Source organism: Psittacula echo (genome assembly GCF_963264785.1).
Source record: "Psittacula echo genome assembly, chromosome: 7".
Lineage (NCBI taxonomy): Eukaryota > Metazoa > Chordata > Aves > Psittaciformes > Psittacidae > Psittacula > Psittacula echo.
Window position 1 is genome coordinate 45,922,214 of NC_137740.1, and position 25,938 is coordinate 45,948,151.

A 25,938-nucleotide genomic window follows, 5' to 3' on the forward strand; every position below is an offset into this window, starting at 1 on the left:
CCACCGAAAGATTCCCAGTGGTTCACTTCTGTGCACAGATCTATACAACCATGGGTGGTACTATTTTGCTTATTAAAGGCAGCTTTTTCCATGAAGGGAGAGAAATTTGGTTTCAGTGCTATAGCAAGAACATGTCTGTCATACTGGGTTCTTTATTGTCTACTTGCTTACTTGCTCTTGGAAACCTTTCTAAGTTACAAAATGTCTTCTTAAAAAAAAATAAGAGGGAGGATCTCAATCACAGAGTCCAGGCTACAGAACTTCAACAAAAATAACAACATGTTTAAAAATTGAGCATGAGAAGATCAGTATCACTTGCAAGGTTGTACACTTCCTTTTCTTCCCCAACAGCCCCTGTCTTGTCCCCTCCTCCTAGTGTGGAATTCCTCTGCAAGGACTGGGTTTGACATCCCAATGGAAGTAAAGCTTCCACCAGGAAACAGGAAGACTAAGCTGACTTTTAAGCAAGGGTTTTTTAGAGCTTTTTTGAGAGCATGATGGGTCCCTCTCCCGTTTGTGGATGTTCTGCAAACAGAGATCTCTGCAGGGACGTCTTCAAAGTGAGCATCTTTCATTCCAACCTGTGAAAGGTACTTACAGAAAAAATTGTCTGCTCTTTAGAGAAATCTTATCCTAAGGATTTAGCTGAGGATGGCACTCGTGGCATTAGATGCAACCAGCCATGACTTGCAAATACTAACCTACTAAAGGAATTAATTCATTTCCTCACACAAATGATGCGATTAAAAATGTGCCTAGGAAACATTAAAATATACATCTATGACTCGACTTTTCTTCCCAGGAATCTCTGGCTAATCCCTAGTGAGTAACCTGGCTCTAAACCAAAACCATTAAATGAAAAGGAACAGTCTAATATTTTAAACTATTGCTTTTTATTATAATTACACCGGAGCACAAATAAATAAGCACTAAATTATTGTAAAATATTGTCAATGCACTAAAGAAAGCAGAATTGATCTTCAAACAACATCTTATTACTTCAGAAGTATCAAAGTACATTTAATTACATCTTACCTAAAAAAATCAAGTACAAAAATGAAAAGAAAATTAATATGTATTTATACTGTGCATATAGAAATGGCTAATAATATATGATTACAGTTAGCCTCTAGCTACTCCTTACTCCTACACAATCTCAGGCACATACCTGACAATTTCTAATGAAATATGAAAAAAAGCAACATGACATTCAATTTCAAGATATTGGTAAATGTATTACATTGGAATGAACACAGAATGATTTCATTTTATTTAAAAACCCTGTCATTTAAAAACATAGTGCCATTGTCCACTTAAAAATAAACAACCCAAACCAAAAAACCCCATACCATTTTATACCATTTGCTTTAATTTGTCAAAAGGAGCAATAAAGTAGACATACATTGGCTAATATACGTAAACACATTTTTAGTGCAAGAATAACAAGACCTGTGACTTTACTGTGCTTTCTTGAAATCACAGTGCACTTTACACAAATTGCTACACTATAATGTTTAACTTCAGGAGTTTAAAGCAAAATAAGTGCATACCAAACAATTTCATATATACAGTCTTCGTAAGTGTGTGTATATATGTGATCTGTATGTATATACAGATTGCATATTTATACAGACTACAGCTTTAATGACCGTAACTAAGAACTGCCATTCACCCTGTGACACAGAAACTGCTGAGACAATACGTGATGTAGAAAATGTTTAACAGCGTTTTGATGGCATGCTCTCAGCAGTAGGATGCACCTTTTACTCGAGCAATGGGGTGGGCCAGGAGTCAGGGGACAAGAGGGTGGCATGGACCTGTCCATGACCTTTGGAAACTACTCCACCTGAGCCTCACTTCCCTCCTCTGTAAAATGATTCTCTCAAGAGTGAAGTTTAGTTCACATTTCTAAAGTGCTTTGAAGGTAAGTGCTGAGTTTTTTTTTCATGTACTGTCGCACTTTAAAACAAAACCCCATTGTTTCCATGGGATACAATGGAGATCTGGAAGCACACGGGCAGTTATTTAGGAAGGACTATATAAACAGTTTTGAGCACTAAAAGCAATACAAGGAGTGCTTTTAGGGTGGGCAAAGTGTACAAGCAAGTCTGCTTAGGACAAGAATGCTGCAATTCCCTGATCATTATTCCTATTATATATTGTTATGGTAAGGACACAATATGAGCAAACACTCTAAAAACATGTAACTGTTTACACTAACCTTTGCCTTCCCCCAAAGGGCCTGGCACCGCAGAACCCGTGTGTATCCACGGGTCTGGACTGCAAAATCGATGCTTCGGTAGTAGGGTTTCTAGAGTAACTGCTCCAGGAAGAGACCAGTGCAGAGAAGGAGCATCAAGACTGATGGAACACTGGCTTTCGTTTTGTCACCAGAGACTTAGTGCAGTTGGGGGAAAGGGTTGAGCTAAGTACTTCACACACGGTTATGAAAAATTCTTCTCTTGCCACATAACAAGGAAGACAAAAGCAGAAACACTTTCTGAATAATGAACCTGTTATCTCAAGAGATTTCTCACGACCAACAAGTCGTCTTCTTTCCAGTAGATTCTGGAACTTTGCGAGATCTCTGGAGTTTTTCTTCTGCCATTTTCTTTCTTTAAGGAAAAAAGAGAATAAGCAGAATATACAGTTGGTGTCTTTTGGATGTAACATGTATTCAAAGATTCCTTCACAGCCTCTGGGTTTTTCATGTCTTCTGTTATTCTGGCTGTGAAGGGCCCTTTAAATCTGCATTTCAATTGCGTACCCATTCCAGCCACTGCATATTCATAACACACACCAATATTTAATGTATGTAGGTATATACGTATGCACACATCTATGAGTATATATAGAGAGATACATGCATATATATATGTGTGTACACATATGCATATATACATATACAATAATGCTAATATACATACACACATATAAACACACACTTTATCTTTTACAGAAATCTCAGTTTGGACATCAAAATATACATTAGTTAATTACTTATAAAATATTTAAAAAATTTATTTCAGAGGCTGAAAAGAAACTACTACTGATAACGCATTATTCAAACTCAAACTTTAGCAATATAGATTACAAAAACCTTCTAAAATTTGTTATTTTTGGTTTTTTTGATCAGCAATAACAGCTGTGGCAATGCTGTCAATATAATTTCAAAGAAAAGCCAATATAACAAGAAGTTTCAAACAACACACCTTTTCTTCTTGGCGAATATAGTACTAATATGATTGTTTTAAAGAGGGACTTTTGTGCTACTGAACTTCAGACACACAGATAAAAATTTAAATATACAAAATATATGACATAGATTTGTTTTCTCCTACTCCACAGAAGTTCAAGTTTTCCTCATTCTCAACAGATCCTTTTGGAAGATATTTCACCACATGGATTTTACCCTCATAATCAGTATAAGCCATCTCTTTCTCCCGTTAAAACCAGGAGGTCATAATTCTTTGGTCATGACATTCTGTTAAAATGGGTGTAACATAATACAGGATTGCAAGCCAATTACAGAAGCAGCCAGGAAGAAGAAACGGCATAACCAGGAGAAAGTGTTACATGGGCCTCTGCTTCAAAACCACATGAAATCAAGAGGGATTTCCCTACTGGCTTTCAAGGGGTCTGAATTCCAGCCTTTATAAATAACATAAGGAAATCTGACACAGTTTAAAGTAAGGATGTGTTGCTGGATTTGAAAATAATACATATATAAACAGATAGTGTTGCCTTTATTTTCTGGACCAAAGACAAATGTGCACAGGAACCGTGGCTGCAGCGCCACTGCCTTAATTTGCCAAGCGACTGGATCTCTCTGTCATGGGCTGTACGATGCTTAGTCACAGTGAACCCTGGTCTCTGCTAGTCAGCTGAATACAATGAAGGAAGAGTTTACGTTGCAGGCTTTTCTCAGAAAATTTCATTTCTTGGCCAAATAATTTTAGTAACAGATTCACATAAAGCCAGTGGCAATTCATCGGGTTAACTTTATGGGAAAACTGATGCAGAATAATTAGTATTTTAAATGCAACTTGGGCATCCACATTAAGCACTTTTATTTGCATTGTCTGCAGTTTTGCTGTTTCCCACGAAAACTCTCTCCTTTGTCCAGCCCTCCATCCCTAAAGCTAAGGACTTCTAACAAGTACGACTCTAGGTAACTTCTACAGCCCTAGCACCGAGTTGTTTTGTACATTGTCCTGTTCAACAAAACGCACAACCACATGCTTTTGTACAGAGAGAGGCCAAATCTAGGCAGGTAAGAGAAATAAAATAGTGGCGGCGGGAGGGGGGGAGGACATTAGAATACCAGATAGAAAATAGGTAATAAAACAGTATAACAGTAACATTATATAGTAAAATTCTTCATAAATTTTTAAATTTATATATATATTTAAACAGTGTATCAGTTTGGGCGGTTTCAATACATTGGTGAAATATTTACATTTTGATATCATCTGGATCCAAAAAAATCCCAGATAAATATGTATGCCTTAATCCAGTTGGAAACTTAAATCTCTCTCTTGATTGACAGGTGAGCACTGTATCGGTGCTTTTGCTAGGAAGTTCACCACCTGCAGGTAAGTCTTAGGTTAGAGCCTTTGCCTTATTAAGAAAGCAGGCTACCTGTGCATGGTGCAATACAGTGGAGCACACATCCTCCACACGCCTGTCAAATTGCAGTGTCCCAGAAAACAGTTTGTTGTTTGGAATAAGGAGGTGGGCTGTATTTCTTGGTCCCAGTATTCTTTTTCCAACTCGGCAAAATAGGCATGCTGTCCTGTTTGCAGAGTCCTTTTTCTGATTTCTGCCGAGCTTTAATTTCTTTGCAGAGACAACGTTTTTTCTCAATCATATCCAGCATTGTATGGTCCCCTTGCAACCACTGCATACACGTCACCTACAGGGTGGGAGGGAAGGGGTGAGAAAGAAAATAAGGGGGAATAAAAGAAGAAAGCAAGCATACAAATAACTATTTGGTCATAAACTAAATACATTGCCTTTTTTGCAAAGTTAACATTACTCTTATTGAAAACACTAAGTTGCTTGATGAACAAAAAAATCTTTATGCCAACAACAGAAACAAAGTCAGTCTTCATTTCTAACTTCTACTTTATGAAAAAAACGGGTAATAAAAGGTCCCCTTTTTAACTTCTCCGGGGCACTGAAAGCTAACTAGCACTGGTTGGATGTTAAATGATGGAATAGATCTTAAAAAGGCACATGGATCTTAACAATGTCCTTAAGTTGTGGAAATAAAAAATTCTATATGCTGAGACCCGTGTTTTATATTGCTTTCCAAATCCAATCTGTCACATTAAAAGTATGGTGTTAACACTTCTGAGTATCAAGCTAAATATAACTCTGTTTAATTTTTTTAAAATGATTTAATGAACTCCATGCAAATTATACGGATTAGCCTATCTTATTCCGTGGTGATATTTCATTAACTAGAAGTCACCCAAAGTTTAGAAACACCCTGTTTTCTTGCATCTAGAATACTTGAAAACATGATCCTGATCCAAAAAAGGAGGTTAGAATATGTTTAGTTGTAAGTACATGTGAGTATTTATGTGTAAGTACATGTCACAGCCCTGCTGAAGCCTAAGAATGTGGCTTCATTTGAGTTCATTGGGGCGCTCACATGACTGAAAATGTGTGTGCCTTCAAAGGCTTTTGATTTGAACCGAAACTGCTAATAATACTAAACTATCCTGAAAGGGCTCTTTGTGTTTGGACGCCACACTATGTACCTGCAAATCAGAAAACTTCCTTTCAACACTTACTTTGCAAATTTGAAGTGATGTCTTGAGTCTCTCAACATTTATTTTCCACATTAGTCATAAATTAAGGATTTATGTGTAAGTAAACGCACACCACACATTCGCAGGGGCTGTCCAAGTACATCACTGATCTTGTCACGAAAATGCACATGTAATACTTTGGCAGCATTTTGTGATTCAGGAAGGAAATGTATGTTTATTAAGAGTGTTTGAGTACATTTACTAATGCATATGCCTTTCGTTCACAAATCTTAGAATGCCAAGCATGGACACACACCAGGTTCTTAGAACTGGGGACTGGTTTTCTTAGAAGCCAGTATAGAATCTTTCATTGATTTTGGTAGTTTTTGTGGTCAGCTTGAAGCTTATTCAGAATTTATTGATAAATAGATAGAGGACATGTTCAGATTCATAGCAGGAAGCAAAGTAATAGGAATAAACGTGAGCAAGCCCATCAGAAAAAATGACAATAAATTATGTACTCAAACAGAAAAATAAACAGAACACAGACATATGCATTTTTTTTCAAGTATCTCTGTAAAAAACATTTTAAGGGGTGCCACAGGACAAATGAATTTCAGATAAAATTACTTTCTTTATACTGAAGCAAAACCATCTTACCTTATACGTTAGTACTTTGAGTAAAACAAGTTTAAACCACAATATGAATTTTGTTCTTGAATACTCTTAGGAATTTAATGGGCTTTAAGCAACCTGCTCTGGTGGAAGGTGTCCCTGCCTATGGCAGTTGGGTTGGAACTAGATGATCTTTAAGGTCCCTTCCAACCCCAACCATTCTGTGATTCTATGATTCTGTGATTCTGTAATTCTATGATTTAGAAATAAACAGGTAATGTATTGGTAACATGTCCTTGTGAAGGCCTGAGCTAAAAGTCTTCTGGAAGCCTGCTGTGCCTGCTCTTCATAATCGCATCCTTATTTTTCATTTCAGGAGCTATCTAACTTTTACTGTGGTGCAGGCAGGTACGAGGCATGTCATCTGCCATGGCTGCAAGACTTTCTCTCCTTGGGTGCCTAGGCCTGGTCCAAAACTCACTGACTGAACCAGAGATACTCCTCCCCACCCCTGGCTTGACTTCACAGGTCTAAGGATGAGGCTCTGCCTGAAGTAGATTCCCTGCCACTCTACTCATCAGTGACAGGTTAGTACTTACGCAGCAGTGTCTTCATTTTGGCTGGGTCCTCCTATGTGGGGCAGGACAGGGACACAGTCCGCACACAATTCACTACACAAAATATTCACAACACACAGCTGCACACCAGCTTCTGGGCTAGACTTGATGACAATGATGCTTGAATATAGGTTTCTCTTCTAGGCATTGGGAAATACCTTCTCTTTCATAACTCATCATGTAAGTAAACAGAGTATGTGCCAGTAGCAAATCCTTACAGTACACTTTCTGCTTGTCACCATGCATCACAAGCACCACGCAGCACATACGACAGTCACCCTGAGGGTGTTACATCCACATCACCTCACTCTTGCTCCTGTACTACACTCAGTGCCATTGCTAACACAGCGTCTTATGGTAGCTAATCTCCTTGATGGGATTTTTGACATGCTAAACTCTAAAATACCAGTTGCAACCTCCCAAAGATAGAAATAGTGTTGCAGAATGTATCAGTTACACAGACACTCCGCCATCCCCTGCAAAACAGCCCCTAAAATAAACCCAAGTGGAGGCAGCTCCGAAAGCCTTTTTTTATACTGGCCACCACATTGTGTTGCAGTTAGTGATTCAATTATTATGGAAAGTTTGTGGGTTTTTACTTTGCCAGTCACTGATTTTCAAGACCACTTGTTATTTTTTTAATGTTATTTTTGGTTTTGATTAAGTCTGTCACATCAGCATCTTCTTAGGTGTACTGTCCACATGGTACATTCCTCTGCTGTAACTGCATTCAGGTAATGGTATGTGCAGCATGAACGTGCAGAACTGGTATGTGAGAAGTCATTTGCTAAAACAGACTAAGTGAACACACATGATGTTGAAAGGCTTGGGGAAAATTTGCTGAGAAGTGAGAACAAATGTTGAAGGATTTTACTGGATGGTTTTGCCCAGTTCAAGTGTTAATGTGCAACAAAATAAAAATATACTGAACAAGGGTGCACGCCTCTTCAAGGTGCAAGACAGACGTAAGAGGAAATCACCAGCTTGTAGATGAATGAACTACAGAGGTGACAATAACCATGTTCCTAAAACAAAATCCCAAAAAATCTTAACTAAATTCTCAGTGTGTCCTAGACAAATTACAGGTGCTAAGGCTCATGAGGCAGCAGTCAACCAGCTGTTTAATCACATCAGTAACCCTCAATGACTTCATTAGTAGGGCTACCGAGGTGTTTAAAGCTAATGTGTTTAACACTGTGGATTTAGGCCTAATCCTTCTTGTGACTAAACTGATGGTGCTCACACTTAGTTTCATTGTTATTTTTTTTCATATTTTCTCTCCTTTCTGGCTTCAGCCTGTTCTTCTGGTCATGCACGAGGTTGTTAATATCCCTGCTATATCATAACAAGGGATTTGTTCAGTGTGAGAGGCACAAAAAATGATGACTTAATTTATGGAAAAAAGTAGAGCATTCATAACATTATACAGCTATACAGCTCTTCTGTTCCTGAAAGAAGTTCCCACAGAACATGTGGAACAGTACTGCAGCATTTCAGAGCTTGGCTGCAGATGTGGATGGTAGGCAGACAGGCACAAAATGCACCAGCACTGGAGGTAACAGCCGAGGAGACACAGTGTAGGAGAAGCAAAGCTGGTTTTGACCAAAAAGTCTTGGCTCAAAGCCTGTTCTTTCTGAAAAGGAAAGAAAGAGCCAGCAGCTAATGTTAGGATGGTATGGAGGGATCGCCCAGAGATTCCAGGATGTGTATCGGGTACTGTGTCACATAATCTCCTCTGAATTATCAAATTTGCTGATTGTACATCAATTTTTGTTTTGATGGAATTTTTACTCATTAAATTATCTGGGGCATGAGGAAAATTTTGTTTGCTTGTTTGTTTGTTTTTCCTTCAAAACCGGGCAGAGCAAGAAAGTGAAGGAAAACACCAGAAAAAGGCCCGGAAGTTTGAACATTCACTGGGAGGTGCTGGAGGTAAGCTCAAACCCTCGCTCCTAAGCATGCAGCAAAAGCTGTGTGATAACTTCATGCGTAGAAACCGTACAGGAACGTAGAGTGGTTGGATAAATTCTCTCACCTGAATGGTACTGAGCACAAATGTAAATGAGGATGTCTTACGAGGTCCTGGTAAACACATAAACCCTTTGATTATTCATTATTCTCTAGGGCTTGTTGTTTGGTTTTTTTTAAATCTTCTTTAAAGCAAATGCTTGACCCAAACTTAGGAGGTAAGAAACTTCTTCCACTACGCAAAACTGAATTCCCCTATACAGTTTTAATCACCAGCTTTCTTGAAGGCCTTAGAAGAAACCAATCTATGCTGCCACCTTATTTTTATTATCTGCCATTATTTTTCTAGCATTTTTATTCCAAAACCATCAGAAGTGAATTTTCTTAAGATCTGTTACATACTCTCAGGTTCTGTGTTTGCAGTGCTGTGGGACAAGAAGTAATATTACAAAACCATCTTAGAACTAAGAAAAAACAACAACTTTGTTTCCAAACAGTGGAAAATGTTTTGTCTAAGAAAACCTTTCTAAGTAAAAAAAAGATCACTTCTGGTGAGTGCTTTAATGCTTTGTGAAGATCTGAGCAACAAACTAGACAAACTATCTCCCTTCTCTGCAAAGTGCAACCGGTATATTTTTGTGTGTAGCTGCCTCCAGTAGCTGTGGGTTTGCCTTAATTTCCTCTTACCTAACAGGACTTGAGTTACTCCAGAAAGATAAGCAGCAGTCCTGACGGTTTACAAATAGGTAACAGGCAGATAGTGTCTCTAAGCCAGATCACAGAATTCTCTTGGAGCAGAGGTTTGACAGAATATCTACAGTTCAACCGTTTTTAGAGGTCAGTACATACTGTATCCATCTGAATTTACTGGAAAAAGCTCAGAATCCCAAGGAAAACTCAAAACAGGCTTTGGGGAACAGTCAATGACTCATGCTGCCAGAAACCCCCTGGTGTCACAGCAGATTATTTCTGTCTTCTGTACAGGCTCTGCCCTGGCCCTGGGCACTCCCAGCGCTGCCTGTAGAACAATGCCGGTGCAGCTCCAACCCGCACTAGAGCCATGGCAGCCTACACCAGCTAATTCACAAAATTGCTCAAAATACGGGTGTTTAAAGAAAAATAATGTAAATTAACATAGTTCTTTCCCTGTTCTTCACTAAGCAAGATAGTTTGGTCTGGCAAAGAGAGTAATAGTTACAGACGGAAAAAGAGACACAAAAATACTCTCCAGTAATACCATTAAGCAGCTACTGACAGATACAGCTACTGTACACCTGCTAGCTGTGGTCACCAGGGGTAGGAAACAATCTTTTTGGTGGTGAATATTCACAATATGAGGCAAACTTTCTGGCCCTTCAGAAAATGGACTTTCATGATAGCACCACCAGGCAAAGTGCATCACTACAGTGCATAAGCAGGTCTGTGTACTGAACACATGTATGCTACTGAAAAACATACAGCAATACCTGTAAGTTATATACAAACCAAATGATCCCACGTAGCACAGTCTTTCCAAATGAAAAACATGAGGAGTGTGAAAAGAAAAATCTGGGGGCTGGACTGAAAATATAGGGTGAAAAATCCTCAGTGCTGGCCTGGGACTCTCTTTCTTAGGTGTGGTAAGTTTTACCTGTTCAAGTGTGACATAAATATTTACATAAATACATAGATAGATAATGCTCTAACCTAGATCACATAACTCTCTTGGAGCAGAAGTTTGACAGGCAGAACATCTACAGTTCAATTGTTCTTAAAGAACAGGACATGAGGTCAGAGGTATGTGCTGCGTAAGTCTCACTCATATCCCCTGGTCTCAAACTGAGCCCTCCGAAACCTCAATCATGAGTCCCATGCATTGGGCAGGCAGGTGCTCTGAGCTCCTGCCTCTGCTGGGATGAGATTCTGGAGTGATTCTGCTCCTCCAAAGTCAGGCCACAAGGGTGAAGCCTAGGTAAGGCATGCTAATTCCCAGTGCTGAGGGGCATTTCAGGAACCCGATCACTGAAAGGTGCACTGTAATTTTTCACATGAGTGAATGTGAAAATATGTGGGGATAAAAATGCTGTAAAGGAGAAATATTTGAAATATTGTAGGCAGTTCTATTACTAGTCACAAAGCTAAAAAATGCTGCTCATTTTCATTAATTTTTGAAGAAGCTTTTCTAGCATTTAAATTTACCATGTGGTATTTCGATCTCTGGACAATTCTGTAAGGGGGGTCTGTTTGTGCTATATAAACTCTTAATGACATAAAAATATATTTTCCACTATGATTTACATAAGGGCTTCAGACAACACCACATCCCATTCACATCTTTCTGCTCATGACATCTTGGCTGGTAAGTTCTTGGTTTGCCTATTTTCAATGCTGCCGATTTGTTTGAGGTGAAATCAGAAGCTCTGGGCAGTAAGAGAGCCCCACAGTTCAGTGTTGCTTCCTAATAATATTTTCCTAGTACTATAAGCTCCCACTTACTGTGCTGAAATTGCAGAGTTTATGGGCTGAGGAAGAGGATGTTCTCTTCCTGCCCTTGTGAGCATCTCCTTCTCCTGCCAGATGGGTAGAGGGTCTGACTCTTCATTTACAGGAAGGACAAGGAAAATCACATCACACATACGTGATCAGGGATGTCATCTACAAATACCCTTTTCTTTGTGATAACTGCATATCTGATAGAACGAAAGCCTAACAGCTGATGTGAGGCTATAACAAAGTGATCTGAAATCAACACAAAATATAGTGGAATAAAAAATATCAGCAACATTTGGAGGAAATAATTAGAAATGTCTCCTGGATCTGTAAATAAAGCGATCTCTAACAGTGCAATCTGTGTGCAGTGCTACACATCATTCAGCAGAGCCAAGCATGCTGGTTTGTTTTAGCAGGCTACAGCAAGTGAAGAAGAAAGGCTTTCTGAAAACCACTTACCATCCTCTGGGAGAAAAGGTACTCCCTTCCTCTTGCCTGTTCTCAGACAGAAGTTTCCAAACTCTGTTTGCCACTGAAACTCGTGATGGCACTTTCTCTGGTGCAGATGAGTCCCAGCCATCGGGCTGGGTAATTCCACTCAGGAGGGTGGGAAATCCCACTCCTAGAAGGCGGTCATGTGCCGGGGGTGCAAGTAGTGGAGGGCTACGTTAAGTAGCAACAGTTACTTCGCGATCTGCTATCTGATACTCTTAGCTTGACATGGAGGTCCTCTTTAGCACACGTTCCCAAAATGGGAGTAGTCCAAGGCTGGAGTTGAGCCAGAATGAGGTTTCATAAAATCTGAGCAGTGAGATTCTCACCCATTTGAAGCCAACAGGAAAGTATCGGCTGACTTCATGGGTTCAGGAATTTGACTACAGTTTGTTGAAACAAACAGTAAAAAAACCCTCTCAAACGAATTAAAAACCCTTCAGAAGAGCTCTTGGAAAATTATGCTGGACAACATTTCTTTTGCTAACTGTCAGCTATAACCATTGCACTGCAGTTGAATGTTGTTACCTTCAATGGCTGCAAAAGTCGGTGAGGGTAGAACTACAGGCTAAATCTGCAGTCGTTTCTTGCTCTGTGACAGAGGTACTCTGGAATAATATTGACATGAAAGAGCGTAATTTGGCTCATGAGAAACGTGACAGTCATTCATGTAGCTTTGTACTGCTAACCCGTTCTCCTGTTACTGGTAAATTCAAAACAACAATTGATTATTAATACAAAAGTGATTAACAGGAACTGTACGTTCAGGAACACGCAGGATGTGCAACGTGAGCTGTGAAAGCAGACACCATCCATGCAATTCGCGGTGCATGGTAATGCTCCCTGGGGACACTGGATAACGCAACTGCAAATTATTCCCTAGAAGTGCCTGAGGTGCTCTCTAGAAGGTGTCCCATGGTGCCAGCAACTGCATTAGAATGATCTTGTGCATTCACGTACTTGCATCACAAGCACACGCAAGGTGCTAAGCACTCACAAACTACCCTTTCTGGCCTTTCACAAATTCTTCATTGCAAAGGCCATAAGTAACATCTCGTTTTCCCTTTAAGCACTCAGGAAAGAATTCCTCCAGCACATTGTTCTTAATTTTGACAAAATAGTTGAGTGGGAAGGAGCAATTTGTAATCTTACCCTGTATGTTTAACATTAAAAAAATTCACTGACACTTGCTAATCCAACTTCTGAACCTGTATATACATTGCATTTTAGGGCTATCGTAACATTTGAATTGCTATGTTTAATGTTTTGATTTACATTATTCTAAATTTCTAAACTTCTGGAAATATGTCTTCTTACATACTATAGGAAAAAAATGAAAAAGAGTCCCTGTAAAAGCTGCTCTACCACTTAACGTAGTAAGATGATGCAGTATTGTAAGAAAACTCTGGACACCTTTTTCAAACACAGGCCTCACTAGAGGACTTACTACATTACTTACAAACAACTGACAAGAATCTTTGCAACTCCAGGAATTCTTGAAGATGCAAGATTATGAGCAATTCATAATTCTCCTAAAATTATATTAGCAAATTGTTAGTAAATCTTCAGTGCCTTTGATTCCAGACCTGTAGTTTCATGATTCATTGCTTCCAATTGCTAAATGTCACAGTTACTTTATACAGAACAAACCCTGTATATACTCCTATGCCTGAGTTTTAAAGTAACCCCTGGACTATTTCTGATGCTATCAATAATGCAAACTTTAAATGATAAATTCACCATCCTGATTTCCATTTTCATACTGGCAATCAGTCTCGCTATAGATCTTCCTGACCTTGGATTATTATCTTATTTGGAAACATGTATTTTACTCATCTAAGCTTTTATTTTTTTAACATCAACTTGTCTGAAATGTACCGCTTGATCAACTGTTAGTTAACACGTCCTGGAAGTGCTAGCACACTTGAAATAAGAGCCTGTAAAGTAACTCATATTAGGTACATGGTGTAAAGTTGTCTCATGCATCTCATTTACACAGTGATCATCACAAAGTGCATTCCTAGTGAGATCACTCATGAAAAATCAAAGCTTAATCTATGCCTTTGCTAAGCAATAAATGCAGAACTCAGGCAACCCACCATGATACATCCTGTAATTTACTGTAAAATAGAATAGAAAATTCAATATTATATTAGGTCAATCACAGGAGGGACAAAGGACAGAATACTCTTTTGGAGTTCAGTGATGCAGAGATCTCCTGTATTTTGTACTGTATTTTGCAGTACAGCACCTGCAGGGCAATGCTCTAATGTCCTAGATTTTCTTGAGCGGTTACTAACCCTTTCTCTCCACCTCTTCTGCTTGCTGGAGGTTCTGCTCTGTTGCTTGTGTGCCTTAACTGCTCATGAATCAGGCTTAAAACAGCAGGATAGTTTGTGCCAGTGACCTCAATGACCACTACAGCTGGCCCTGCCAATGACAGAGCAACCACATCCACAGTACAACACACCTGTGATTAATGCTTTTTACTCCAAATCATGGTAGGTTTGAAAACCTGACAGATCTCATATCCTATACTGAGATGAACAGCCTGCCCCCCTTTAAGTTAAGAGATGTATGGAACACTAAGAGCTGCTTGTGGGCAAGATCCTTTCCTCCTCCAAATCCAACCCCTGCAGACTGAAAAAGCTCACATTTACAAGACAGCTGAAGGCAGCAGGATGCATGGTCTAGATATTGCTTGTGGTCACCCACCAGAGGCCAGGAAGGACCCAGAAACTGAATATGCAAGAATGAAAACAAGTAGAACCAAGACAAAGATTTTGGAAGAACTAAGAACTGTGAGAAAGTGGACATTGAGGCCATTCCTAAAATCACAAAAATGTGATGTGGGGACACCACAAATTCCATTAGTTTTCCAGTTTTATTCGACCTCATTTTTCCCAAGCTAAAAACACACACATGAGCTTCAGCATCCTTTCTATTGAAGTTAGTATTAGAATTCAAGATTTAATGAACCTTTATTGCTGGGATGGCTGAAGAACCTCACCACACTACTTTGCCAGCAAAGCCCCTGAGCCTGTATTTCTCTAGCATTTTCAATGAAATGGTCACAAAAATAATTTTAATATTAAAAAGGATAAAACTACCAAGTTCATCACTGAAATGACCAATGCCTTTGTTTCCACTTGTTTTGTATTAGGTGGTCTAAATACATAAACATCTCTGGTACAGACTGTGAAGTTGCTTTGAGAAATTTTGAAATATACTCTTACACTTCTCCTTTTCTGATGGTAAAATTCATTCAGTGAGAACTTTCTTAGATTTAATTAATTATTCTACTGATTATGTGGGGGGACATTTAGCAAAACATGACTGAAAACAACACTGAATTCATGGAGATGATCATATTATTGTAGGTGGTCACAACTTTCTTTTTAAAGGTGCATAAACTCACGATTGACAGAGATCTGCATTTATGATTAATTTCTAACTCCGAATTAAAATGCAGCTTAATTAACAGTTACTAGAGGTAGAAACTGTACTGGGAGTTTTTAAGTAATCCAAACATGTAAGAGCCTGCCTTAGTATGAGATACCACATCTGATCTACCCTCACAGCAACATCATGCAATTTCATTTATATCCGGAATTGCTAAACAATATAGTACCCAAATCTAATATAGAGAAGCTGAATTTCCTGACACACTGAATAGCTGAGATACAGGAAAGAAACTAACACTGACAACCACGAGTTTGAGAAAATGGCATTCGCTGGGTGCAGCAGTCCCTTGCACCTTGTTTCTGCTTTTCTGTTTAGAAGGCAATTCCAAAAGGATGGCATTGGCTGATACAGTCTGTGACACTGAATTGGCATTAACCCATTGAAAAGACTGCAACACACTAAACCACAAACACAGGTCTGCTGAAACAGGGCTTTGCTTGCAGACTCCCCCACAGGGAGTGAGTGGGCAAACCTGACTTAGATCTCTAGAGCAAGGAGGAAATTTAACTACCCATCTTACAAGGAACAGCTAATGACAATACATAGTGAAAAAAGTGTTAAGCTCCATGTTAACCTATATACACACATCATCTTAATGTAAGCAAACAAATTGTCAACCAACAAAAGAGCTCTCTTTGTGTTTTAACATCTGGCACAAAAATCAAGTGAGAGCCATGATCTGACCAATATTAAATTAAAAAATGCATATTGCTCTGTCTTTTCTCATTTTTATTCTTTCTTATTGTGAATTATACAATTGTGATTATAAACCCCAGATAGTACATGTGCTTCTGCAGACTTCAAAAAAAGAGATGGGCCAACAAAACCCAAGTGCCCACTTGTTGCCACTGACTTGCAAAGGCTTGAGATCAGGCTCATAAACACCGAGGTCCATTAGTGGAATGTGTCCTTTTCCCATCCTATGTTTTGTTGAGGAAAAGCATTCCTTGGACATTCCAGTTATAGCTTACAAGTAAACTGGGAATTTGCTGTTGACACGAATGAGGTCAAAATTTAACTCTGTATCTTTAAACATTGAAGGGGATTTTCTATTATGCGATCTTAGTTGGGGTGAAGGCTCTTCCTAGCAGCGGCTCTGTCATCCTACAAGTTCCTTAGTATTTCCTGCATGAAGATCTGTCTTCTGAGATTTTCCTGAGTAGCTGCTGCCACTCTGCTGCAGTAACTTACTACACACGGACACCGGTCCAGCTGGACAAGTTAGCACAATGATAATACTAACTGTAAAGGAAGCAAATTTATCACTCACAGGTCTCATAGAGAAACACACGATTATCATTGAAGCTCCAACTCACTGAATAACAAACATGTTCAACTGAAAAATATGTATCAGTCATCCCCTTGATTTACAGGGATATTTTGCTATTTAAGATAAGCCAGTGCTTTGCTGCCTCAAGGCCTACATACAAGCTGTGTGCTGATTAAGAATAATTTTACAGAGGACTGCAAAATGACTGTTTTAATAAATGCCCAATCAATTGGCAATTATACGTTCCTGTGGAATGCAAAGCATAAGAGTTCTGACAAATAGTGTTCACAGTGTTCCCATAAAATTGACTTATGAAGTATGGTATTTCCATCCTTTCCTAAGGCTCACCTGCACCAGAGAAACTTTTCTTTCCAGCCTAAGGCCCTTTTAATTCCAGTATTTATACTTGCAAGACATTATAGACATATCTCACCCTTGATTTATTGCAAGTCCCACATGTGAACAGAGTCAGGATTTGCAGCATGGGAGTCCAGCTGGTTAAAGGCATTTCTACACCTAGGAGCTTGACCAGCATAAGACGCATAGAACCAAAACTATGGAGTGAGGGCTGTTCCCAAACATTTTTCAACCTTTCAACCACAGAAAACTGTCACAAGAAACATGAGTATCTTTGCAATTGTGGATCTGTTCAAATCATCATTCTGAAGAACTGGAAACCTTAACATTAGTAAAAATAATAATCTTTTAAAGTTCTCATTTAAAATACATGACATTTTTATTTTCATTGTTTAACAAGACAAAATGGGAATAAAAGTAGGTTATCAAAAGTGGGTGCTGGCATTCATACCTTTTTATAATTGGCATACACATAATGTTTATGAATAGCCACACATTTCTAGTGAGAGACTATGAACAAACACACGTACATATACAGAGATATATAAACATACTATACATACATACATGGGTGAATATACATATTTATGTGCATACAGTATACAGACAAGATACTATACAGGTACAGTAAGTGCAATATACTGTATAAGGCTATACAAACATCAAAAGAGTCTGGTGGAATGGTGACAACCATGAGAACAAAGCTTGAATGGCTTGTAACGTAATGCAGATGGTGGGGAAAACCTTGCTGTTCTGTGCCATGCTTTATGCATCAGGCACACACAGTTCCAACAGAAACCTGGTACGATACATTCAGTTCATATACAAAAGAGGTAAGACAAGTGGGGGCACATGGAGGGGACAGAAATGCATATGAGCAGACTAGAAAGGTTGTTCTACCTAGAGTACAGAATGTTTGGTTCATTTACAGAGAATGCCTATATATAAACCCATGCTTCCATGAATTCATGCCATTTTTATTTCTATTTTTTCCTTTAAATATTATAAAATTCTTGCCCTGAGTTAAACATAAATACACACAGAAAAGGGGGTGGGAGGGGGGAGGGAAGGAAATTGCATGCTTGTGGGTTGCGGTTTTTTTAGTTTTTTTTTAACGAAGGCACAATGTCTTCAATAGTGGTTGCAAGACCATTTGAAATAAACTTAGCAATCGCTATTGTTCTGGTACTGCATCCTTCTTAACATGACTAAACTAATTGTTTGCACACAAAAGTCTCAGAACAAGTTTTGAAGTGAATTTACAAGTTTTAGAAGAGAATAAGTAAATTTATGACAAACACCTTAAAGAGAGATTCCCTGAAGAGGAAGGAATGCTACAAAATCAAATTCCTCTGTAGGCAACTTACTGATGTTTGGAATGAAACCATCTCACATAAATTACACTATATGTTTGTTTATTATTACTGCAAGTTGTTACTTATTTTTTGCATAAACATGGTCAATGCTGTAAGAGCAGCTAATAATGAGTTGAAGAACATCTGCATCATTTTTAGTTTCTTGTTGTAGGCAGGACAGGACAGTGATCTCACTGATTCAGTGTTTTATGAGCTGCAAGAGTTACAGCTTAGGAACACTTGTTCAGTGATGACATAAGATTTCCAAGGCATGTACCTTCCCATCTCATCAACTTGCAAAAATATTTTACTGGAAATATTAGTTATTAGTTTCTGTGTATGCCATGTTACATCCTACATACCTGTGCGTGACTCTCAAAAGAAAGGTCTGGGTCAAAGGCCAAGCTTGGCTGTTGCTGCATATCTGAACCCTCTGGCTCCAAAGGCACACAGTTCTCACCAACTTCTGAACAACTTCCAGGGCTGTGGAGGCACCTCACCTTCCAGGGAGCAACCACCTGCATTGTGCTGCATCAGCTGTGCCACCTTTCCCCATAAGGTTCTCTTCTGAGGTAAAACTGCTTTTTCAGTACTTTGCCCCAACACTATCAAAACCAGGTACAACATAACAACACCCTGCAACCACAGACCCTGCAGATGAGATCTTCTCATTCCTGTCCTATGCCTCCTAAAGAAATTGTCACTCACAATCTGAGAAACAATTAGGTAAAGACAGTAAAAAAATGTTGAGTGGCAAGTAAAACCCCTCATAAATGTTGTACTCCAGTCTTTATCAGAATATTGCTGAATTTGAAAGGTTTCAACATCTTCTGTGAGGAAACTGGTCTCTTTCTGTACTCTGCTGGCAAGCTTACAAAGACCGTGCAAGAACAAGAAGAGATCAGAGTAAGGTAATGGAATATTCTTCCTCCCACTCTGTTCCATCACAGCTGAAATAGTAGCAGCGAGCCCAGCACTTGAGGGTAAGGAAAGGTATGAGGACAGACTCTAGGTCTGGTGCTCAGAGACAGGTCACTCTGTTCCCATGTCTGATACCCTCTCTGTAGCATTACTTTTCCTATGGCTCACCTGCTTTCACCCCTCACTGTTTCTCCCTGACACGTCTCTTTTGTGCCTAAACCCCATGCTATCGAGCAGTATGGAGAAGCAGAGTCACCAAAGCCATGCTTGAGCCTTGGGATCTACCGCAAGAGCAGCGCATGCTCAGATCCACCTCTGCATATCCTCCCCATGTGATGGATCAGAGGCCACTTTTTTGGTGTGAGGGCTGCCAAGCATGCATTCTCTCATGCTCTTAAATCAGAGTGCTGGCAGTGTAAGACTCAGCAATGCAGTGACCTGCTTCTGCTGCATGATCAGCCCAGCTGAATGATGAAGAAAAGATGTTGGGACAGCAACAGAAGGGCTCTCTGCCAACAGAAGACAGCTTTGACACATTTCCTTCTCATGCTGATCAGTCAGGTGTGCCTTGGAGGTGAGGGATGATGGATGTAGCAATTCCATCCACTTCGAGGTTTGCATTTCCTTCCCTTCTTTTTTTAAGGAGCAATCTCTATTTGCAGTTTGTATATTTAGAAACAATTTGCACTGCTCTGGACCCATGTACTGATTATGTAAGACCAGATACAAGCTGAAACTCAACACAATGCAATGTGGAGCCTTCCCTAAAGCATTAAAATTCTTGTTGCTCTCATCCAAATTGTTGACAGTGTATTTAGCTGGGCTGACGACAGCAGAATTTTGCCTTCTCGTGTGCAAGAGATTTGTCCTTGCTGATTGAAAAACAACCCTGTGTAAAGTAATCCAACCACTCCCTCTCGTGGGCATGGGGCTCTGCTGCACTTCATAAAGGCACAAAAGCGTACTTTGAAAACCCATCTTAGATCTTCAGCAGTGCAAACACCCCAGGAGGTTGTGCGGCACCTCAGGGCACAGGTCGCACCCCGGCACCTCTTTCTCGGTGGTGGCAGTCAGTGAGATGACTCATCTGTGACTTTCATGAGCATTCAGCCCGAACAAGAAGGCAAAATCCTATGGCTTTTCAAATGCACTCAGGCCAGATGCCCATAAAATCCAGATATCATCTCAAGGTAAATTCTGTCCCATGTCTCATCACTGAAGTGATTGTGCTGGGGGTTTCTCTCTGTACCCCATAGCCTTTCCTCCCAGATAGGACCCAGAGGAGTTTCCTCCTCCCATCTATTTGCAAAACCACAAAATCCAGTCTATGTCTACATTCACTTGTTTTCACCTACACAGACACTAAAGGCTTCTCCACATGAGAGCCATCTGTGAGAGACATCATTTTTAAAATGCTCCTAGTAAAATTTCCCTGGCTTTCCTGTTTTAGACATTCAAATACATTTCACTGTAGTAGTGGCATATAAACCTGACTAAAATCCCTGTCAAAGATACAGTAGATTGCACCCCAAATAGTTTCTGCACTTTCTAATTTCACACAAACCGAAGTCTAAGCAATATCTGACAGTCACATTCTTGCCAATCTACTCCCATCTGTGACTGCTTACTTTCTCATCTATTAACCGAGCTTACAAATCCTTGGGGTAAGGACAGTCTTTGGACACACACTGTCTATGAACACAGGACCTTATTTATGACTCCAACTCTTAGACTCCCTCACAAACATTATTGCAGTAGATCCTAGTGGTCAACATCAAGCAGGTTTTGGATCCAGTGACCATCCCAAGCCTTATTAAAGGTGATGGTTAAACATAAAGAGTAATTAAGTCCCTTTAAGAGAATAGCTTCACAGGCAAAAATAGAGGCCACTGTCCAAAGCAATAAATAGTGTACAGAAAGTCCAGACCAAAATCCCATGGGACTCTGATTACAGAGGGGGTGGCATGGCACTATTCTGGCGCTGTGGACATTTATTTTGAATGAAGAAAAAGATCAAGTATCAAAAAGGAACAACCATAATCTTGGCTCCAGGAGCAGAGAGATCTCAGAGGCATTGCAGCTGAAGGAGAACACTTGGCATTTACACACAGAGAGAAGAAAATGATTGGCCACCAAGCCATGAATTGTTTCATATGTTTTGCTATTCTACATCCATATTTGTATTTGTATTTGTATTTGTATTTGTATTTGTATTCTACAAAATAGACTTTCAAAACTTTTTAGAGGAAAAAAGAGGGAGAGAGAAAGTCATACCAAAGTGTCACTGGCTATGCCTCTTGAATAGGAATTTGGAACTGCATCCCCTCTGAGGTTTTTAACCAGCAGCACAGGGGGATCTTTTCTTGCCTTTGGCTCATAAGGCAAGTACAACAGAAGTTGTTTTTTTCATTGCAAATCCTTCTGCATTACTAGAACCACAAAAGCACAGTCACTGGAGTTTGATGCTAGTTTCCAGTTGTGATTTGTCAAGCAGAGCATCTGGCAAAGATTAACAGTATTGAGCGATGACACAGGTTTATGCCATGTAGCAGATATGGATTCTCATAGTAGCACCATTTTCTCGTCGTTGTTACCATTTCCCTAGTATTCAAACAGGATGAAAGAGTACATCAGTCCACAGAGTTTTCCATCTACCTGCAATGGCTGTTTTTCTCCCATATAATGGGCATTTGAAAAAGGCTGCTGTGATCAGGTATGGAACATTAAATGCAGCTGCCAGGAGCCCAGCCCTGCTATGATGCCCAACAACTGCAAGGTGTTTACTGGCTGCTTTGAACTCTGGTACACTATTGCTGGGGAAAACAGCAACTTTAAGCTGAAAAGAACAGAAGAGCACAAATGCTTTGTTTACACTCACAGAGTAGCATAGTGCCCATGTGTTTTTGGATGCACATTTGCCAATTAAAGCATGAAGATGCCAATTCATTGGGGAAATATACTTTGTCTATGTGCTTTCAAAAATAATTATAGCCACAATAGTAACAATGTACCCTTCTTGCATTCAGTAATTACAGAGCAAATACAATGCTTACAAGGACTATAATATTCTTTGCATACACACGTAAGGCTAGAGGCACCAAGAGCCGGACTTAGGATATTTAGTTGACCCAGAACAGAGTTATTTGTGAACTTAGGCATGAGACAAATACTCAGCTGCGCTGCTGCAAAGTACTCAGTACTCGTCAAAATTCAAGCCTAAATTATTCCTCTGAAGTTTTGTAAGTTCCCCACTGCACTTAAACTACAGTGTATTGCCCTAGGAATGCATGTGGAGAGTGGCTAAATATAGCTCAGCTTTTTCTTTGTTGTATTTCCCTTCCATCATTCTTTTGTTTCGAAATAGAACAATTGGAATGTGTTCAGGATTTTTCAGCTGGAGCACAAAATTAAATAATAGCTGCCCTGAAGATAAGGTCTCACATCAGTTTTAATCCTAGATTTCCTTTTCCCTCCCCCATGATAAAATGTGTGTTTTAACTGCATGTCAGTTAGCACCTAAATATCGAGTCTTAAACAAAACTTTCTCTAAGCTGTTCTGTGGAAGGATTTGGGATTTAGCAGGTAGGGCTGGTGCAGGCCTCCTCCTTCCCTCCCTCCTGATGCCAAGCACCAGGCTTGTACTGTGAATGGGGCTGGAGTGGCAGCATGAGAGTACCAGCTTCCAACAATTCCTGCACAAGGTCCTGCCATTATTTGATGCACACTCAAAATTCCAGCCAGCAGGGAAAGGAAAAAAATAAACCACACAGGCAGGGGCGTTGGAAATAGATGATTTTAAGGTCCTTTCTGAACCATTCTAAGAGTATGTGATTCTTAAAATAAATAAATAACCTTTTAGAAAATTCGGGTGCAGTTCCTACAGGGTCTGAACAGGATTAGCCCTTCCCTTTGTCACTGCCAGTGCAAAGCAGGAGCCCCGCAAACCGGGCAGGGAGACTGCGCCCTCTCTCCCTCCTCGAGGGTTTTCTCGGGGAAACCCTCCCGCTCCGCTCGGCTGGTGCCGCTTCCCCACCAGCGGGTGGTGCACTGCGGGATGCGACCGCCAGGCGGCGCCACGGGCTCGCAGAACGGAGAGGAGTTAGGCGGAGGGGGGCCGGGCCGCGGGCGGGGCGGGGCGTTGAGGGCGGAGCGGGATCCCCCTCCCCGAGCTGCAGCCTCCCGCCCGGAGCAGCGCGGTGGGGCAGACAGCGCGCAGAACCGAGCTGCCCGAGGCGTCCCACCGCTTCCCCACCTCCGCTGCCCCGGGCGGGCACACTGCCTCGAGTTCCCAGCGCTGAGGAAAATAAAGCTTTTCCAATGCTCTGGACTTTCCAAACTGTTCACTGTGAACAGCTGTTAAAGTGCACTTTTGTCCAGGACTTCTCCGGCACAGACTCAAACAATGAAGAGGGCATTTTCTCATGTTTCTGCAGAACACAAACCAGTGCACATTACACCTATCTCAGACCAACTGGAAATAAATACAGTGACAAAGCCCCTTCCAGCTGCATATTTAAAGTAGAAAGTGTGTCTTCTACTTCTTTACCTACGTTAATACATTAGAAAAATATGCTTAAAAAATCCTGGTCTCCCGCTTTCAGGACTGCAGCCTGGTCTAGTGGAAGGTGTCCCCACCTGTGGCAGGGAGGTGGAACCAGATGACCCTTAAGGTCCCTTCCAACCCAAACCAATTGATGATTCTATGATTCTATGACTCTGTAAAGCCTGGATTTCCATTCCCTTAAACCAGCTCCCTTACTGTGGTCAAACACCAAGCACAAGCACCAGCCCGCCCACCGCAACACCACTTCAGGTGCCTGCTCTCCCCTGGGCACTGCTCACAAGTCAGACTTCAAAGCCTGGCATGAAGATGCCAAAAGCAAGTAATTTCAAAGATTAACTGCCAGGAGGACCCAGCCATGCCATCAGTACAGCTGCTTCCTAACAGCACTCCCACTCAGCACCGTGGATTAAGTCTGAAAAGCTATAAATGTCTATCCCTAGCAACAGAAATTTTAATGGCCGTTATCTGTTAAGTGGTAAACGTTCAGGAGCCTGTAGCACACACAGAGCAGGAATGATCCCTGCTAGCTTCCCACGACTGACAGAGCTGGTTAAATTAGGAGGATAAATTACCAGGTTATCTGAGGTAACAGACATGCAGCAGCTGTATATGGACACTGAGGGCTCAGCTCAGTGAATCCCTTCTGCAAGCGCTTCTCTTCGTACAGCCCACAGGGAACCTGTATTATACCCCTGATTTAGACATCTCAGAGGTAGGTAGGATAGATCGCTGCTGAAAAATACAGTTGCTCCTTCTATGACTCCGTTTCATTAATTAGCTACCTAAAAACAAATTTAAAGAGCCAACTTGTATCTAAAATTCTTGCCTATCAAGGTACATACTCAAATTCATTCAAATGCATTCGCTTCAGCTGGTACAAGAAAACAAGTATATGGTCAAATCCATGCTTGAATGGGAGGCCTTTCGCCTTTGCTATATTATATTCAGATAAATCATAAAATAAATGAAAGCTCTCCTCAATTTTGGAAGGTAATAGCTCATCCACAGCTGGGCCTTCTGTGTCATGTTCACTGATGGGGTTGGATGGGAGAATTAAAATGCAATCTCAGCTCACTGGGGTCTCACCAGGCAAGTAATGAACTAAAAAACTAAGGCACATAACCGATCAGTGCTGATTCTGATGTATTTTCTAGCTTTTTCTTCATTCCTTCAATGCAACTTGAAAATCCTTATTTCATAGCTGTCCATGTATCTTCATTGCCTCCTTTGAGTTATTCCTTCTAATCTCAGCATGGCTTCCGGATTTCACTTTGATCATCGCTGTAAAGTTGAAATCTTCTTTCCTTACTAAAACTGGATCTAGATATTCCTGCCTGGTCCTCCCCACCAGAAGACACCAGATCTTAAGAGGCATGCAACCTTCAGAATTAAGACGGCATACCTTAAGGAAGCAACAGTAAAGAACAGTGCTGTCTTCCCACCAAAAAGCCAGTAACTAACAAGCAGCATGAAGAGAGGCTGCACATTTGCAGATAAAGTACTTAGTTTTGTGGAAATCTCATTGAAAATAGTCTCTGCTTTGCAGAAAAGGTCAAATATCACACTGTAACTATCAGGAGTTTTGTTTCCAAAGCATGTACTTCCTGTCAGATCGTGGATCTTCATTATAAACATGTGCTGCTGTGCTGCTGTGCAGCTTAATACATGTGTTTTTCCAGCAGCTACCTGCATCTTCATGAAAACAAAGTTCACTTTGCAAAATTCGTTTGCAGCAAAAAATCGTAGTTATATTGGCTCCTTTATGTTAAAATGGAAACCAGTGGGGTTTTGGTGTGCTGAAGACTGTTTCGGAGAAGCCTGGCAGTGACCTAGGGGTGATGTTATGTACAATAAAACCATGGATGCGAGATGCTCTGCTCTTCAGCACTGGGATATCCACCATGCAGGCTGCTTGATAAGTTTTCTTCTTTTGTGACAGACATGTGCCCATGCACCCTTTATGCAACAGAGGGTTTTGAGTCCATTGATAAAGCATAATCTTTTGTTACCCTGAGGTGAAGATCTGGAGAATGCCAGGACGCAGGTAAAGATCACTGGATCACAGTCATACCTGTGACTCCAAATC

The 25,938-nt window shown here is 40.4% G+C and overlaps 1 protein-coding gene across 1 annotated transcript in view; it reads right to left on the reverse strand.

The window, feature by feature from the left end:
• Positions 1-4,687: 4,687 nt before the first annotated feature.
• Positions 4,688-25,938, reverse strand: part of NYAP2 (neuronal tyrosine-phosphorylated phosphoinositide-3-kinase adaptor 2) — a gene marked incomplete at its 3' end in the record, with an annotated part of 135,661 nt that continues 114,410 nt past the window's right edge. The window contains exon 6 of the mRNA XM_080623395.1: positions 4,688-4,915. Coding sequence (XP_080479521.1) covers positions 4,688-4,915 — 228 coding nt within the window. The remainder of the gene's footprint in view (positions 4,916-25,938) is intronic.